General features: G+C 33.6%; 2 protein-coding genes across 3 annotated transcripts; one reads left to right on the top strand and one right to left on the bottom strand.

Moving 5' to 3' along the window:
• Positions 1 to 3,547: 3,547 nt before the first annotated feature.
• Positions 3,548 to 8,402, bottom strand: LOC131927296 (endoplasmic reticulum resident protein 29). Its single transcript, XM_059283079.1, has 4 exons — positions 8,212 to 8,402; positions 5,747 to 5,885; positions 5,412 to 5,579; positions 3,548 to 4,553 (listed from the first exon to the last, which is right to left on the bottom strand). The coding sequence occupies exons 1-4, from the start codon at positions 8,329 to 8,331 to the stop codon at positions 4,222 to 4,224; spliced, it is 759 nt and encodes a 252-aa protein (XP_059139062.1). The 5' UTR covers positions 8,332 to 8,402; the 3' UTR covers positions 3,548 to 4,221.
• A 96-nt stretch (positions 8,403 to 8,498) lies between these two features.
• LOC131927303 (spindle and kinetochore-associated protein 2) lies at positions 8,499 to 16,623 on the top strand. 2 transcript variants are annotated; one of them, XM_059283088.1, is made up of 10 exons: positions 8,499 to 8,832; positions 9,939 to 10,022; positions 10,350 to 10,445; positions 11,441 to 11,515; positions 12,561 to 12,771; positions 13,669 to 13,793; positions 14,691 to 14,734; positions 15,205 to 15,280; positions 15,469 to 15,535; positions 15,664 to 16,623. In XM_059283088.1, exons 1-9 carry the CDS (start codon positions 8,800 to 8,802, stop codon positions 15,526 to 15,528), a joined length of 804 nt encoding a protein of 267 aa, XP_059139071.1. In that variant the 5' UTR covers positions 8,499 to 8,799; the 3' UTR covers positions 15,529 to 15,535; positions 15,664 to 16,623. The 2 variants fall into 2 exon arrangements, with proteins under 2 accessions (XP_059139071.1, XP_059139070.1); XM_059283087.1 differs by having other exon boundaries at positions 8,500 to 8,832; positions 15,469 to 16,623.
• The last annotated feature ends 1,611 nt before the right edge of the window (positions 16,624 to 18,234 follow it).

The following is an 18,234-nucleotide window of genomic DNA, read 5'->3' on the forward strand; positions in this document are numbered from 1 at the left end:
CATAAATGACGTCACTGTTTTTTTTAACGATTTTATCTGCACCCTGCCCTCCGTCACACAGTGTCACCAAAAAAACCCTGACCCTTACACCCTAAAATGACGTCACAACTCAACCTACAACACCCCCCCCCCTCTCAAACTCGCAGTTGACATGTTTTCAAAACATCGATTTTTGACTGTGCTCGGTCAACATAGAGTATTTCAATACATTTCTATTACAATTTATTAAAACAGTTTTATAAAACGCGAAATAACGGATAAAATTCAGATTCTAAAATTACTTTTTGAAACAGCAAAAGTGACGTCACATTATCTGAACCCCCCTCCCCCTCATCACACATCGACACAAAACTACTGACCTTTCTTTCACCCCCGACCCCGATCTCTAAGAGAGAAAGTTAAATTTCACATTGCTGGCTATACGTTTAATATTTACTTTTTAATATGACACAATAAAGGGAGATAAAACAGAGCAATTACCTTTCTTATTAAATATCCCAGAACGTTAAAAAAAACTTTACTTAGTGGAAAGAGATCTGAATTTAATAGACTATCGTGATATCTAAACATAGGTATGACCGCGACTCTCACGGAGAGATGGACATCACGGACATAGGGGCCGACTTGAATTAAAATAGAAACGAAGTCCTCTGAATTTGTCACACTTTAGGGCCGGATATTCGTTCTTACCTGTAGCATTGCTAGGTCATCAATCAGACTATGCAGTCAATCCCCGCCCCTCTTCATCTTCAAAAAAATATAAAAGCCTATACATTTATATATATATAGGGCCTATATATATATATATATATATATATATATATATATATATATATATATATATATATGTGTGTGTGTGTGTGCGTGTGTGTGTGTGTTCGTTCCTTGTGTGCTATTTTCATTCACCTCACTGATCCATTTGTTCATATACGACGGGGTGATCTGTTACAAGATGTTGTATATGTTCATTTGCCACACATAGAAAAAAGACGAGAGGAATCTTTTTTTTTTCGAAAAAAACAACATAAGAAAGGGGTTAATAATGGTACCAAGGCACAGCCTAAAACATCCCATGCTATTACTTCAACGCCTATCATGAAAACGTTCTTGTATTTCGGTTTATCATAGAATAATAAGGTACAACCCAAACCATTCCATGCTATTACTTCAACACCTATCTTTAAAAACGTTCTTGTACTTCAGTTTCTCACAGAAATTCCCTTGTTTCATCAGTATTTATGTGTCGTCAGTGCCGCCAAAAACATTCTGCACTTAAGTGGATAAACAATTTGCGCAACTATCAACAGAGTTTCTTCGATTGGGGGGGGGAGGGGGAGGGGTGCACCGGCGCTCCTCTCCTCACCTAAACACTTCTTCCCCGAACAAATAAGAATTTTAATTGGCTACAAAATAGATATGCTTTAAACAGTGCCCCCCCCCCTGGACATTTAAGTCCACTCCCCAAAATTTTCAAGTGCCCCATCCCACACCCCCTGGAGAAAAATGAATGAAAGAAACACTGATTTACAATCTTGCCACATTCTTGAAGAAAAAAAATTTCTCATTCAGGATCTTCACAGAGATGTAGATCGGATTTTGTTTGCCAAAGTTACGCCACACTCATAAAACAGTTTACGGTTTTAAGTTGTCACGATAAGGATATTTTAGAGCTACGTTGCGATATCAGGGAACAGTCATGAAAATGGTAAAGCTACTCAGTGGCGTAGCCAGGATCGTCTCAAGGGGGGGGGGGTTCCAATTTTTACCCGGGGACAAACTTTCGACTTGCACCCCCCCCCCCCTCAAACTTTCGATTTGCACCCCCCCCCTCATACTTTTTATATATACCGAGGGGTCTATGGGGGGGGGTTATGACCCCCCCTAACCCCCCTGTCTACGCCACTGAAGCTACTAGAGTATTAAATCACTTTATGTAAATTAAGCTTGACGTGCAATGTTGCGATACTTTATCTGGTGAATGTCTGGAACTGTGTACATTGAAAACGTAGGACAATAATCAGTGATTATTTGTTACGATTTCTTATAAGTTATTCTTCAGAATACTAGGCCTAGTAATTTATTTTGATTTATTATTCAGCAAACTAGGCCCGATTATGGCCTAGAGGTAGAGCGCTAGACTGCTAACCCGCAAGTCTCGAGTTTGATTCCGGGTTCTAGTCAATAGCAGAATTTCCTTGAGTCCACCCAATATAGTCGGTACCTAACTCACGTTAGGGAAGGTAAACACGACTGGGCCTATATATATATATATATATATATATATATATATATATATATATCATTATTGTGAAATAAACGAAATTTTAAATGAAGTGAATTGTGCTTGATAAATGAATTAAATCGAAATATATAGGTCTATAAACGGTCTATGCACCACATTCGAAGTTTTACATTTCATTTATTCTATAAGAAGGCAAATGTTAAACTGTACGTAGGCCTACATTCAAATAAGTAGCCCTAATAATTCATGTTAGAATATTGTAGAACTGCTAGTCTCCCAGTATAGACCTCTTTGATTCCTCAATTACAATAGCCTTTTGTTGTTAATTTCCTCGACATGTTAGATCTATATTCTACAGTGATAAAATACATCAGCAAAAGCTTTATTTTTCGTGTACCCATGAGTGTGTCCTGTTTCAACAAAACCAACACTAGGATTAGTATCGTTAATTGTATGGACACAAGCCCAATATTCAGCTATTGAATACCCCGAGGGTCTAATGAAAGTCATATCTATCCGGGTTTCGTCTTCGTCTGATTATAATCGTGTGTGCATCATAGAGTGGGGGGGGGGGGGGAGGGAAAGAGAGTAGGGAATGGGTGCTAAACAAAATCACATAGATTTGCGGGGGTCGGAGATGTGAATGGCGAAAAAATTTATGCAAGCATTTATTTTGAATTTCTAATGAAAAAGGTATGAAAACTGTTAATGTTCGTAAAAAAATTAATATTGGGGAGGGGATGGGGGTTACTGTAACATCAAACTGGTAACTTATGACATCTTATTGTTTCAACTGATAACTACTTGGAGAAAAAATTAATGGACGCTTAACAGTGTTGTGGTAATTTTAATACTACTAAATGGAGATCCCCCCCCCTCACATAAAACTAAGGTATACACTTCAAAATGGAAGTTAATACTTATTGTGTTTATAAGATGTAAACTACTTGACTAGTTAATGCGATTCCGGAGTACAAGATCAATATTAACAGAATCTGCTGTGCACATAGATCAGACCATCGTAAATACTAACTTAAGATCTGAAGAGAAAAAAATCATTTCTGTCCCATTAGCTTAAAACTGTATCAAAAATTCAATTGTATGTAATGTAACTTTCCAGTATTCAATGAATACAACAACAAAACATAAACCCACTTTATAACAGTTTTATTTTTAAATAAATATTAAAATTGTAACATTAAAATAAGCATAATTAGCTAACATTTTTTCCATGGAAATGTATGAAATTAAAAACCCACACATTTTATGAAATTGTGCACACACACAAAAAAAGAACTTGGATGATTAAAATTGATATGACTTTAATAATTTACCACATCATACATGGGCTTTTAAAAATGGTCATCTTTTCACAGCATTAACTCACTGCATCTTTTGATACGCAGCTCAACATAATAAATAAACATAATTCAAAGTTCTTTAAAACATTTAAATAAACTAAAAGACAGTTTATCTGAGACAATGTATGTTGTTTATTGCCAATAGTTGAGGGGAGAAAAAGAAAAATTATGGAAGCATAAAGCAATTATCAGTTAATTAAAAATGGTGCTTAAAAGATATTAATTCTGCTAGCAATCAATTTGAAGTTTAGAACTACAAACTTAATAACTGCTCAGCTAAAAATAATATTCTACTAAGTCATTAAATTATGGAATCTCATTACCAAAACAGTATTATGGCAGTGAATAATATGGATAAGCTAATATGCACTGAAATTAGCTTGAGCAAGTTATTGAATAACACAATTACTATGCTGCAGCATAACTAAAAGTAAAAAAGAATGCAAGGCAAATTAGAACATACAAGTTCATAAGGTAATCAGCAATAAAAATAATGCTTTAAGTTCAAAATCATAAATCTCATAATACTTAGTAATAACAACCTTTATAAAAGTTAAAAATTGTTTTTGGAAATGCAAAAATTGTAGTTAAACACTTATAAAATGTTTATAACAAGAACTATAGTTCATCCTTGACATTCAATTGGAATGTAGTTAAAATATTTAGCCTATCACCCAACTGCTCTTTCTTCTTATCACTAACTTTTCCTGAGCGCAACTTTTCAACACGGGTCACTTCTGACTTGACAAAGTCTTTACCCTTCTCTAAAACTTTCTTTAGTGTCTTGATATAGGTCTCAGCTGAGGCCTTTTCACTGTCAACAGTGAGTTTCTCAGCAGCCTTCTCAGCCTTCTGTACAACCTCAGACCTCTTATCCTCAGCTGCAGCAAAAAACTCTTTAACAAGGTTATCAAACTCTTCTAAGCATCCAGGACGACCAAGCCATAGACCTGGGAACAAAACAATTATTGATTTTTTACTGCATAAAAATGTAATAGGTTTCAGTCAAAATAGAAAGAGGAATTTAAACCATCAAAGGAGAACATAAGCTCTGATGCTACTGTGCAGTGCTGAAAAAAAATTTCATTAAAAATAAGAAAAGGGCCTACAGTACACACGAGCACAAATACAGTTACAGTAAACAGTACTATATAGCTAATAACACCTATAAATATCAGTTTATTATTTGTTGTAATGTACCTACTAAAATATTTTCAAGATATAGGTATATAACTTCTTCATATGTCAAATTACTGTGGTATACGTTAACCATAGTTGATAATAAAACAAAATTTAACTATTTTGGATTCTTAAGCTTGATTTGCAAGCTTCACATGGGTCTGACTTGCTATGCACTGTAGATGTACTAGGATTGGCCATGTCAATAACTAATAATAAAGTGCACATAATTAAGTAAATAAAGAAAAGGAAACTAATGCCATGTGAAGTATTTGCATTACACTACTACTTTTTCAGTTAGATTTTTAAAATATAAAAATATGTATGCCTATATTTTCCACTTAACAGAACAGCAATGACACATGGAATGGCAGATTGAAACACTATTTTCTTTTGATTTTGTGGAACGATTCAGATAATTTTGAGATGGTAGGCATGTCTGCCTAAAATTCATATTTCTTTGCTCTTAATTTTAATGTTGGATGGTATTTGCTCCAACACAATTAAGTTTTGTGTCAGCCTGTTATGGGCCATATATGCAGTTGACTCCAAAATTATGACTGAATGCAGATGCGCACTGAAGATCAATATTATTGTGTTTACACATTTAAGTTAGACAAATATATTACCTGATTCTCTAATCACAAAGTTTTTAATATCATCTGCACTTTCAACATTAGCAGTAAACTTGATTGGGTCAGTGTTTTTGCCATTCAGGAACAGCCTGTATGCTGGGAAATCTGCTTTGGTGACACCAAATCTTTCAGCCAAATCAATGTTGTCTTTATCACCATAATCTGTACACACAAAAAATGTCTTGATTTAAAAGATTGAAAAAAATAGTTTTTGACACATTGAAAATTAGAACACAATATTAATTAAGGTTGTATGTTAACAGCATTAACAAATTTAAGTAAAATATTAAATATCCAATGTTTATTAAAATCATAAACTGGCTTCACACCTGCAACCTGAACTTCTGCTACTAGTAAATCTGACTGGACTACGCTTGCTTTGGCAACTTCTTTAAATACATTTTGCTTAGTACCATAAGGATAAGTCTCATCAAATTTCACCAAAACAGCCTTGTGCTTTTGAATGATCTGAAAATAATTTTAAAATTTTAAACAAAAGTGTTTTTTAAAATTAAACTTTAAATGTCAAGCGTCTAAGAGTTGAGTCCACCCAGTCTCTGGCACTGACCTGGAGAGGTCATTAGTCATTATCATTAATTAGTTTGATGATTGATGCAACAACAGTGTAGTATCATAGTAGTATGTATAACTCATTAACCCTCTTGAGACGCCGATCTATCGGCCGCCGGTTTTATAGCCAAAAAGACGACCGGCCGATCTATCGGCCGGGTCTCAGCCGTGATAGTAGAAGCCACACGATTGGCTTTCTAGTATCATATCAGCCAATCAGATTGCTTCTAACTGTTATAGTACATATCTAGCACTTCAATGGCGACTTCCATTGAAAGTTTGCCTCATTTTTTTTGTTTTTTATCGATTTTTTTAGTGCCGTGAGTCCTATCGTAAATTTTCTTATGTCCAACAGTCCAGTCATCAAAATATACTAAAAATATACTTAGAAATTCTAATGTAGAAATAATAATCAGTAAATTAGTTCAGATTATTGAATAGATGTTTGTGTATTATTTAGATTAGCATTACAGAGAGAAAAAACGTATTTTTATACAAATTTACTGTAATTTAGTGCAGTCAAATTTTTTTTCGTGCATAAATTATGCAAATCAGAAAGCTCACATATATTTAAGTTGAGATTTTTATTAGATTTATAAAAATCATATTAGCTCATTCAATTTCCTAATAAATAATATATATTTTTATGCATGTAAAATAATTAGTTTATTTTTTTCAAATTTTTTGTGTGATACAAGTGCAAAACTTGAAAGTAGGCTCCGTCTTCTTAGCACCGGCTCTCTAAAAAAGCTACGTCTTAAGAGGGTTAAAGCCTACCCTACTAATTTTTAAAGTCATTAACTATGAATCGGTCTAGCTCTAGATCTAGATTTTTCTAGATCTAGATTAGATTCTAGATTTCTTGATCTAGAACAAATTACACTGTCCGGACACACACCGCGAAAAAACGCAACTTAAAACTTCCATGCGGTCCCATTCAGTAACCGCTTAACATAGGAAGGAAAAAAAAGTATCATATCTATCCGCAATCATTCTACTTTAATAATGTGTGTGTCATTTTGTATTCATACGCATAGAACTTTAGCTATTCTTGTTATAGTGACTGGGGGGTCTTAACATGTGTTCGGACACATGTAATAAAATTTTGCATGTGTTCGGACACCTTTACCCGTCATCGGACATAGCACTTTTTGTTCATTTAGAATAATTTAAAGTCAATTTAATGAATAAAAACATATATTATATGCATTTATATTGTGTTATTGATTGTTTGTGAGGTAATTTTAATAGTATAAAACCTTTTTCCCACACTCCCAAAGTTCATCCCATTCAGCCATTGCGGCTCGCGCAGTACGCTGCTAAGCCAGCCAGGTCACATGATTCCCCCTCCTCTTTCGCATTCCACTGCCTTCTTGACCTTATTTTGACCCTTTCCCTTCAATAACCAGCCCCTTTTATGCTCTAAATTCTTATTTAATAATATTTTTGTGTTGCTGTCCGATCCCATGTAAGGTCAAAAAAGTTAGCGAACACCCCTTTTTTATTGTTCAAGCACAAAATAACCCATTAACCTTGACATTTACGATGTTCCATACATATATAGAAGCTATTTATAGTGTAACCTTTTAGCTAAGCGTTGATTGGTTCAAGTTTTGCCCCTAAGTCCAACCCTAGGTCACTTCATCCGGCTGGTGTAAAAATAGAAATGTGCGTACCATGCAACGTTAAAAATTTTCTAAAAATAATTCTTGAGAGAGGAAACGGAAGTACTTGACACGGAAGTGTTCATAAATGAACAGTTTACGTGCAGGCGCTGTGGTTTCGCATGAGACATGCTAATTAAAGTTTCTATGAGCCAAAAACCGACGAAGTGTTCGGTCCCATGTAGTGTTCGGACAATGTAATTTGCTCTAGAAACTAGATCTAGAATCTAGATTTAGATCTCTACACTTTGTACTACACGTAACACTAGAATGACTAGATCTAGATTCTCGAGTCTAGACTATACTAGAAATCTATATTATATGGACCTAGCACCAACTAGAAATCTAGCCTATGGAACTTAAAAGATTATAGATCTATATTAAAAGAGTAGCTTCTCTGCTATGGTGTATGGGTGAGTTTGATAGTTCTTTTGACAATCTTTTGTGAAACATCATGATCATCTTCTCAGTCTCATTCTTCTGTCATTGACCGGTAAACGCACGGTAACGGTAAGTCTCCTATTTTAAGTACTAATAATGTCTAATATTACTAATATTACCTTATCAAAAACACCCGAGTTTAATGCAACTGATCCAGTAACTACTTCACCAAAAACTTGGTGACAAAGAGCTGAAAATATAACAAATGCAAACGAAATCATGTTTCCAGCAGAAGACATGGTGACTGTTTTACTGTGTACCGTAGGCTTGGGTTTGCTTAGACGAGTATGATTGCTGAGTTGGACCAATAGAATGTTCTTTTATACACAACGGAAGTGAACATATAACGGCCACGACATTAATGGACAAATTATTTTATTGGCTCCATGCACTTTGCCATGGGAGGGTACTCTAAAATACTATCAACTTTTAAATTTCTACTTTCGCTTTTAGTATTGGGTCAAGGATTTCAGATTGAAGTCTTTAGTCTAAAAATCTAGATCTCGTATAGATCTAGATATTTACCTGTAAATCTATTTGTCTAATAATAATATCTAATATTATACAGTATAGATAGTAACATAACATAGTATAGTTAAGAATAGTATTAATAGACTAGAGTCTAGTCTAGACTGAGACATTATTATACTAGTCTGTTTACTGCAGCAGCTGATCGAGAGACCCCAGATTCACAGATTGCAAATCAAATGGAAAAGGCAGTTGACAGACTGGAGTCGCTGGTAAATAAAATGAAAAAGCGCGACGATTGAATTTTTTTTGGTGATAGAATCTGGAAAGTGTATCGATCTAGATAGACTAGATCTATACTATATTCAACATATTGGTCTATATTCAATTACGTCGTAATTATTACGACAATTGAGAATTAATTATTCAATTAGTTTAGGGCCTATTCATTTTTTATTAATATTTATTTAGGGTCACGGTAATAAGGACACGGTTATTGTTGGGGTGGAGTTGAAGGTGGTAGCACTAGTGACTGGGGAATAGATTAGACTTAAATGACATTAAATGTAGATCTAGATCTAGAAGGGCATTGGCTGGGTTGAGATGTGGTAGCTACAAAAAACGATTGAAGAAGATGGCTGAATTATTTTATGAGAATATTAGATTTATTCTTAAAATAAGATTATCATAATATCATCTAGATCTAGTTCTTCACTTCACAGGTTATAAAATGTTAAATTCAAAATTGTCTTAATTAGATTGACTGTAATTCCCTTTCCAGCAATATCATTTTTTTCACTGGTATTTCTTACAACTACTGTTTTGAAAAATGAAATTTAAAGGGATTTTTATCTATTTCTTCATTTTTTATAATCTAAGTTCTTGGTATTTTTTTTTAGTTTGCTGGGTCATTATTTTTGTTTGTTTCATTTTAGTGTTCTTTTTCTGTTTTGAAAAGTTTTGATGTTTTTTTTTTACGGCGCAACTGTGCTTGGATGTAGGTGGTAGCTCATTTTAAAGGCTTTTGGTTTAACAAGTGCATACTACTACATGGATGGGACTGCATGGTCAAATGATAGAGCTACCCCGAAGCTCTCGAGTTCAGACCTTGGTTCAGACTTGTGACTGTAGGACGTCCCTCAGTCCACCCAGCTCTGATGGGTACCTGACTTACATTGAGGAAAGTAAAAGTGGCTGGGCATTGTGTTGACCACACTATACTATCATACGACAAGTAAAGAAACATGAACTCTTCTCCATCTGCCCAAAAGATGGTGAGGTCTAAAGAGGAACTTCACTTTTTTTATTTTTTACTTTTACTACTACTTGACCAAATCCTCCCCTTCTTTTAAATTATTAACTGACTTTTGTTTTTCAGTTTCAAAAAGCAGAGGCCGACTTGAACTTTATATCAAGAAAGCTTGATTTTCAGCTTGAAAATGAACAAGGAGTTAATACAAAAGTAAGCTTATCTTTTTTAAAACTCAATTTAAAAAATCATTCAGATTTTGTTTATTTTATGAAATTCTTAGAAATCTTACTTTAACTAATAGGTATTGAACTATTGCTATGACTTTAAGTAATGAATTACTATTTACAGCTGTTAAAAAACAATTATTTAGTATTGTGTTAACCTTTAGCTTAATTTTCAAGTAGCTTAAATGATAAGTTAAAAGCTCTCTTGTCCTTTTAAAAGTATAAACAGCTTACTATATAATATTAGTTTTACAAAGTTTATAGTATTGATGTTAATTACAATGTCATGGAAATTTTCTCATCATATAAATAGAATAATCCTGTGCGACTCTTAAAAGCCATTGAAGAGGTCAAAACAGAGTATTCATCTCTGGTTGAAGACATGAGTGCTATCCAGCAAGCTCAGAAAGTAGGTTTATGCACTTTGTACATTTAAAAATCATCATAAAAACCTATGATGTTGTGCAAAGTCTGTAAGTTTTATTATTATTTTTTTCTTGTTTAATTGTCTTTAAAGAATTTTTTTTTTACCAACACCTTAGATCATATGTTTATTTATGTTTCCATGCAACAGATTGTTTTTAATCAATGTTGTTGTAGTAGGTATTTATTTATGTCAAATGTTTGGGTACTGACATTGTGATATGTGGCATGTTCTACCTCTAAACCTTCCCCCAAATACCTCTAAACCACACCTTCCCCCAAATACCTCTAAACCACACCTTACCCCAATAAACCACACCTTCCCCCAAATACCTCTAAACCACACCATCCCTAAAATACCTCTAAACCACACCATCCCCCAAAGTGACCAACTAACAAAAAATGTTCCTCTTCCACCAAGGGCTTATAAGTTTAAGGGGTGAAAATCAATAAAGTTTAATCAACCAGGTGTTTTAAACTATCTTGTTGTATTTACTACCACATGCTGTTAAGTGCTTGCCTACTTCAATTAGTGTCAGTCTTTAATTTGATTAAAATTAGAACATTCAATTTATCCAATGTAAATGACATTTGTTGTTTTAATTGATGGGGATAATTTGCCTGACTGACTGCAGTATAATATCCATTAACATGTAATTAATATGTAATTATTATTTAAAGCATTGCTAATATGCAATGCTAGATTGTCAATTGTCAAAATTCTACTCACACCTGATAAAACTTTGGAGAATGTAAAGGCATGATACTGTTGGATATTACACTGTAGATTCAGATTTTGATATTACACAATTTAAACAAAACCTGCTGATTATCTATGACTCTTTTAATTAAATGTCTCCATTATTTTTAATAAAAATTATTAATTCTATATTATGATTTGTATAATGATATTTCTTAATTTCCATAAATAAATGTATATATAATTAGGTGTGGACTAATTTGTTTACTTTGTGTCCCAAGGAAACAGTTGCCTTCTTCCGAACCCAGCTGCTTACAATGACACAGATGTTAGAGAAACTGGAAAATCAGACAGGGGTAGGACATTTTTCTACAGAAATACATTCAACTGATTATTTATTTTCTGTTTGTCATTTCAAATGCAGGGAAAGATATTTTAAGGTATAGAGAGTATGCTTCAGATTCATAGCAAGATTGTAATAAATTTTTGTCATTAAGGAAGTAAACAAGGCTAGGCACTTTAATTTTTATGGTTACTGCTTAAGAAAGAAGTGTATGATCAGTCTATAGAACAGCTGCTCACAGTGTTTCTCTCAGGTATCTGGTATGTAAGTATTAGATTGTATGCACATGTTTCTATTAACTTTTGAATGATTTGCAGTAACCAGAAGTGGTACTTTAGTCTTTGTGGGAACACAATAACTTGAGTACTGTTTCCTATTAACTGCCACATTGTGCCCTTAACTTTGTATTCTAATATCTTGTATCTTGAAGTGATGTAAGATGTATTATTTCCTGAAATGAGATGCATTTTTGTCCTTAACTCTGAATAGCTACACATTTTGTCTTTAACTCTGTATAGCTACACATTTTGTCCTTAACTCTGAACAGCCACACATTTTATCCTTAACTCTGAATAGCTACACATTTTGTCCTCAACTCTGAATAGCTACACATTTTGTCCTTAACTCTGAATAGCTACACATTTTGTCCTCAACTCTGAATAGCTACACATTTTGTCCTTAACTCTGAATAGCTACACATTTTGTCCTTAACTTTGAATAGCTACACATTTTGTCCTTAACTTTGAATAGCTACACATTTTGTCCTTAACTCTGAATAGCTACACATTTTGTCCTTAACTTTGAATAGCTACACATTTTGTCCTTAACTTTGAATAGCTACACATTTTGTCCTTAACTCTGAATAGCTACACATTTTGTCCTTAACTCTGAATAGCTACACATTTTGTCCCTTGGTACTGTGATACCCTTTGTCCTTAACTTTGAACTGAGATGCTTTTTGTCCCTAACCTATAAACTGAGATACCCTGTGTCATTGACCTATGAACTGAGATACCCCATGTCATTGACCTCTGAACTGTTGTGCCACCTACCTCCAGGTTAACCCTGAAATGACGGAGGCCACGGTGTCCATGTTTGAAGAACTATCCCAACTGATGGGTATCCCCAAAGATGACCTCCTGCCATCTGAAGAACAGAACCAGGAGGACTCTAAAACCTGTGCCTCGAATGACCCAGGTACCACAGCATCTTCAGCCAGTTCACAGCAACCAGCAACAACAAATCAAACAGATTTTCAGCAAACTAAAGGTGAGACTGAAATATATTTCAGGAAATTCATTGTAAAGAGAAAAGTTTGATAGATGTGCTGACTAACTTGCTAAAAGAATCTAGGACAAACAGATAACACAGTGGTCAAACTTAAATTGACTAGCCAGAAGCAAGATAACCAGTCAGGGTCTGTGTGCTAGAGTCATGAACAGAACACACTAGAAGGATTTTAGTTGTTATCCACACCGGTTTAGTGAAGGATACTCGACTAGTAGCTCATGTTGAAATAAGTAGCTTAGTCACATTTAGTTTGGAGATATTTATGAGTAGGATATAGTGATTTTTTGATTGGGAAACTGATTGTGGGAGAATTAGATGTTAGTGTTATTATCTGTTACATATAATTTTTAGTATTGTTTAGGATTTAACTTTGTATGATATTTTTATAAAGATTTCAAGCTCAGTGATTTCTTTAGTTAAATAGATGAGATTTTTAAGTAAACATTAAGATCCTCTTGACTTCATTGTACAATATTTTGATTCCTACTGTCCCATTAGCTGTTTTATGATAGGGCTCCATGCCCTACCTCATATAACTTAGGATAAAAGAATAAGATAGTAGTGGGGGGGGGGTTACCTAATGCAAATCTGAAAATGAGCTCTTCCAAACACCACTTTCTCTCTCATATTACTGACAATACCTTCACCTTTATTCAAATGATTTTTTTTTTTCTCTTTATGTTTCCTTCAACTTGTGAATGCACATTTAATCAAATGATTTCTCTCTCAGTGACAGTACCTAAACCTTGTGAACACACCTTTAATCAAATGTTTTCTCTCTTAATGACAGTACCTATGTCTTGTGAACACAGCTTTAATCAAATGTTTTCTCTCTTGTGAACACAGCTTTAATCAAATGATTTGTTTCTCTCTCAGTGACAGTACCTACACCTTTTGAGCGCAGACAAAACAGTTCAGAATTCCAGGAGCTGGACCAGGAAGAGTTCATGTCTGTGTCAGAGCTAATCAGGGCTAGAGCTAAGTTTGAGGATGTTAACAGGGTCAGTTTACATGTTGGGTTAGGGTTAGGGGTCTGTGTGTGAGCTAATCAGGGGTAGAGCTAAGCTTGAGGATGTTAACAGGGTCAGTTTACATGTTGGGTTAGGGTTAGGGGTCTGTGTGTGAGCTAATCAGAGCTAGAGCTAAGCTTGAGGATGTTAACAGGGTCAGTTTACATGTTGGGTTAGGGTTAGGGGTTTGTGTGAGCTAATCAGAGCTAGAGCTAAGCTTGAGGATGTTAACAGGGTCAGTTTACATGTTGGGTTAGGGGTATGTTTAATGATGGTGTTGCTATTGTTAAAGTGGGGTGATACTGTGGTTGATGTTGCTGTGGGTGATGTTGATAGTGCTGTGTTTTATAGTGTGTTTTTTGTGGCCAACATTAGTGTTGTTTATAGTTCATATAATTATCACCGATCTAACCCTATGGCTCTACAGCCCATGGAGGGCTTTGGCCTGCTTAGCACCTTTTTCATGGCTCTTAAGTTCTTATAGGTCTGTCTCTACTATGTCTAACCAACAAAGCCTAGGTCTAATTTTTTTTTGTGGGGATTTTGGTCACACTTCAACTTTACCCCTATGTAATTTGACATGCTTTCTAGTTTAAGTATCTCAGTTTTTCTTTTGTTAAATTTCTGCTATTATTATAGGGTATTTGTATATTTCATCTACCAGTTAGTTTGTGTTGCTACCCATGTTCATCCCGTATGCCCATACATTTACTAAGGATATATCTCTGCCAAATATTTAATAGTTTCTCTGTGGTTGTAGTCAATATTAATTAATATTATTCTTAATTTATGAATTTATACAAGGCTCAAATGAATTCTTAAATAATAGTGCAGTCAGAAAACAGATATTAAAAAATCATTTGAAATTATTGTTTTTATTTTTCATAGACATACAGACTGTTGTGGCAGCATTTTAAAGAAGAGGGAAATACGTAAGTTGCTAGACTTAACGAGCAATAAAATAATTGAATGGGAGGATTTAAAGTTGCTTCTTAAAGTAGTAACTAAATATAAATGGAACATTATGTCTGATCTTTGAAAAAAACATTTTTTTTATTTTTAACTTCTTTGCTTAGTTAATCACATTTTTAAGAAATAATTTTCATCACTCAGATGTGACTTATAAATGTTGTAAAGATCTTTAAATTAATTTATTAAAGCATTATTGCAACCAGCACAGCACTACTCAACAATCCTATTACTTATCTTTTGTGCATTGTGCTATGTGGACATTATGTATATAGTGCAATAAGGACACTGGACATTATGCTATAAGGGCACTATGTATATAGTGCAATAAGGACACTGTACATTGTGCTATAAGGGCACTATGTATATAGTGCAATAAGGACACTGTACATTGTGCTATAAGAGTCTTTAAACCAAAGCCATATGTCCACAGGAAAGCATTAACACCAAAGGAAATGAACACAATGGGCTTACGAGTAACAGGGGCCACTGGAGATGCCAAACTTAAAGTAAGAATTTAGTTGTCCCCTTGATTAAACCCTTGTATGCTTACTGCATTAGTTGTTTCCCTTGCCATGTTAAAAGCAATTATGAAGGTAGGAGTTGCTTCTCCTTCATTAGTCTGGAGTATTTATTTGTGACTACAGCTACTAATTTTTTTAATTATTTAATCATTGTTTTTAAATTTTATCCTCAGATTTTACGTGCCCTCAAACTAGCCCAGATCAGCAAGACAGGAGAAGTTAAACTAACATAAAAATGGGGTGCGAGTGTAAAATATAACATAAATATTAATAAATCTAAGGACCTAAAGAAATGTCAAAATAATTTAATATCAACATTTTTCGCTTTAAAAAATGAATTGAAATTTTTATATCAAATCGAATTCCAGTTAACTGTAACTGTCTGTGCAGTAACTACCCAAATCATGAATCAAGGAAAACGCAGTGAAGATTTTTAAACAGATGGTATCAGTTTAAATTAACTTAAATATGATCTGTTTTGAGTGATTGATCATTAAGTTAACAATTCATAAGTTTGATATTTCTAGCCAGTGCCTAAACCATATTTGTACATAATGATCTAAATTACTGTACATTGTTAACTCTACATATATTTTGGTAGCTAACTAAATGTTAGTTGCTGACTCAGATAATTGTAAATATTTAATTATACAGGTAGACTTTTAATGGTTATATCACATTGAATAATGATATTGTGGTCAAGAGGCTAAGCACACATATAGGTTTCTTTGAGAAAAAAAAATCATACATACGCTAAAAGTTTTTTTTTTACAGTCTTAAAAGTAACAAACTAATATTCTTTTTATAAACACGCTAGAAAAATTTCAAATTTTCTCATAATCCCCTTTTTGGATATACATATCAGTAAAACAATCAATATTTTGTTACTGTTGGTTCACCTGTTATGTCAGAGTTAAGAATGCTTTAAGACTAACTAAAAAACATACAATCAGCTAGAGTTGTAAAGCAAATCAAACTGGCATGGATGGATGGTCACATTGAAATCATGCAGTTTAGAATGTATTTTTTTAAGTAAAGCCTCACTGAAATTCTGTAATACATTAACACTTTTGGATATATGTCTTTAAGTCAAAATCTTTTGAAATCAGACGTGGTACATTATTTTTTAAATTTACTTTTCAACCCAACTGTAAATACTTCTTTCATTACAATTTATGTTTTGTTTTTTATTTAGTCAAAGCCCATGTGTTCAAATTTATTTTGTCTGTGCACTATTGAATAACTGGGGGAAAATTTATTGTTTTATCTTAACATTTGTATTACAAGAAAACAAAGCAGAGACAGCTTTGTTAGTAATGTTAATGTAATGTTAATGTAAAAGAAATAAAATGTAAAATTTACAATCTTATTGCTTAATTTAGTTGCTCACTACATTTTGTTTGTGTTGATAATCAGCACTTGTATTTGTTTAAAAGTCTAGAATATCTTTTAATTCTTATCAAGCCTAGATTTGCATTAAAAACTTGACTCTTTCGTTTCTCAGTTTGGCTTTCAAATTTTTTTGGCACCTTAGTATCTTTTTTTTTCTTTGTTCTTAATTCTAGTGTTGGAAGATATTCCCTCCAACACAATGGACACCAGCGAGAAAAGTCTCAAAGGTATTTGAGAGGTGTATAAATTCATTTAAAAATCATGCACAGCGTAGTTACAATTAATATGGTTATAAAATCCTGCCTGTCTGGTTTTTTTTCGGACTTTACTAAAGATTGGATGTATTTGATGTTTATAATATTTTCGGTAACTAAATAAAAATTAAAAAAAAAGCAAAAACGATTTGGTTTTCACGTGTAATGGCGAAATAAACAATGGCATCCTGCTATTGGATAGGCCGCCATAGATTTTATTGTACACAAATAGAAAACTAGGTCATGGGGTTTTAAATTTGCATTGTTATTTAAAAACTTGATCTGCAAAGTTTTGTAAACAAATAGTTATCGATCACTAAGTTACTGTACAGCCAATCAATATTTGTCTTACGAAAGTGAAACATCCGGTTATAACTTAAGCTTGATGAAAATAAATAGAAATGTAGCCTTAAACTCAACAAATTTTTTTCAAGTTCTCTGGATTTGCAACTTTTATAGCATTTATTCTAAAAATATAAAATTTCTAAATTAATTTTAGGCTTAAGTTTTTATTTTTTATTTTTTTTTACGGTCTAAATCTAAAAAGCACGTTTTTATTCCATGTCAACAACATTATGGAAGGAATCTCGTCAACTCGCTCGCCTCCATTAAGGATTACAAGTCAACTTTTTATGTGCCATATATAGACCGTTGACTCCTATTTCAGCCTGCTTTTCATTCTGGGTATGTTTCCATAGCCTTTGTACAAACAAGAACAAACTACAATGCAGCAGTTGTTTGATTTTGAAGTTGTCTCTTCTAGATGAGTGGCTGTCCCCAGCTACTGAGTCCAGGGGTTCAACCTCAGCACTTTTTGGTTCAGCAAACATAAACTTAACAGACCTCCAGTATGTTTATCCTCACTTCCTGTGGCAATGTTTTTGAGGTCAATGGCCTTTTTAATTTCAAAATGGTACCAGGGTATTAAATAATTAATAGAGGTTTTATAGTTTTTATTCTTATAACTCTTGACACTGAATATTTTGTTTCTAATTAATGTATTTTTAAATTTTTACATCTTAGTCAACATGTTAAAATGTTTCTGGAAGTAGCATAGAAAAATCTGGTTCTTGTAGTGGGCAGAACAGAACACACTTTAAGAGAAGTGTGTCATTAATCTGGGGCAAAAGGACACTGCACCTAAAGAATTCAGCAGTTTCCATCTGATGTGTGAAGTCATTAGTGAACATGTATTTGTGTTACGTAACTTATATCCCTCACCACCTTTTTAACATTGTAACTAATGACCCAATTTGAAGCGTTAATTGAGACTTGACTGAAAGCATGGGAAAT

The sequence above is a fragment of the Physella acuta genome, unplaced genomic scaffold (genome assembly GCF_028476545.2).
Source record: "Physella acuta isolate Inbredline_101_S28 unplaced genomic scaffold, ASM2847654v3 ptg001394l, whole genome shotgun sequence".
Lineage (NCBI taxonomy): Eukaryota > Metazoa > Mollusca > Gastropoda > Physidae > Physella > Physella acuta.

Bases quoted from the DNA above. Each gene is read 5' to 3' on its own strand.
- LOC131927296 (XM_059283079.1), bottom strand. From the start codon at position 8,331: ATGTCTTCTGCTGGAAACATGATTTCGTTTGCATTTGTTATATTTTCA. The intron at 5,886-8,211 runs GTAATATTAGTA...AATTATTTTCAG, and splicing joins ACTCGGGTGTTTTTGATAAG to ATCATTCAAAAGCACAAGGC. The intron at 4,554-5,411 runs GTAATATATTTG...TTTTGTTCCCAG, and splicing joins CTTTGTGATTAGAGAATCAG to GTCTATGGCTTGGTCGTCCT.
- LOC131927303 (XM_059283088.1), top strand. From the start codon at position 8,800: ATGGAAAAGGCAGTTGACAGACTGGAGTCGCTG. The intron at 10,023-10,349 runs GTAAGCTTATCT...TCATATAAATAG, and splicing joins AACAAGGAGTTAATACAAAA to AATAATCCTGTGCGACTCTT. The intron at 12,772-13,668 runs GTGAGACTGAAA...TTTCTCTCTCAG, and splicing joins AGATTTTCAGCAAACTAAAG to TGACAGTACCTACACCTTTT.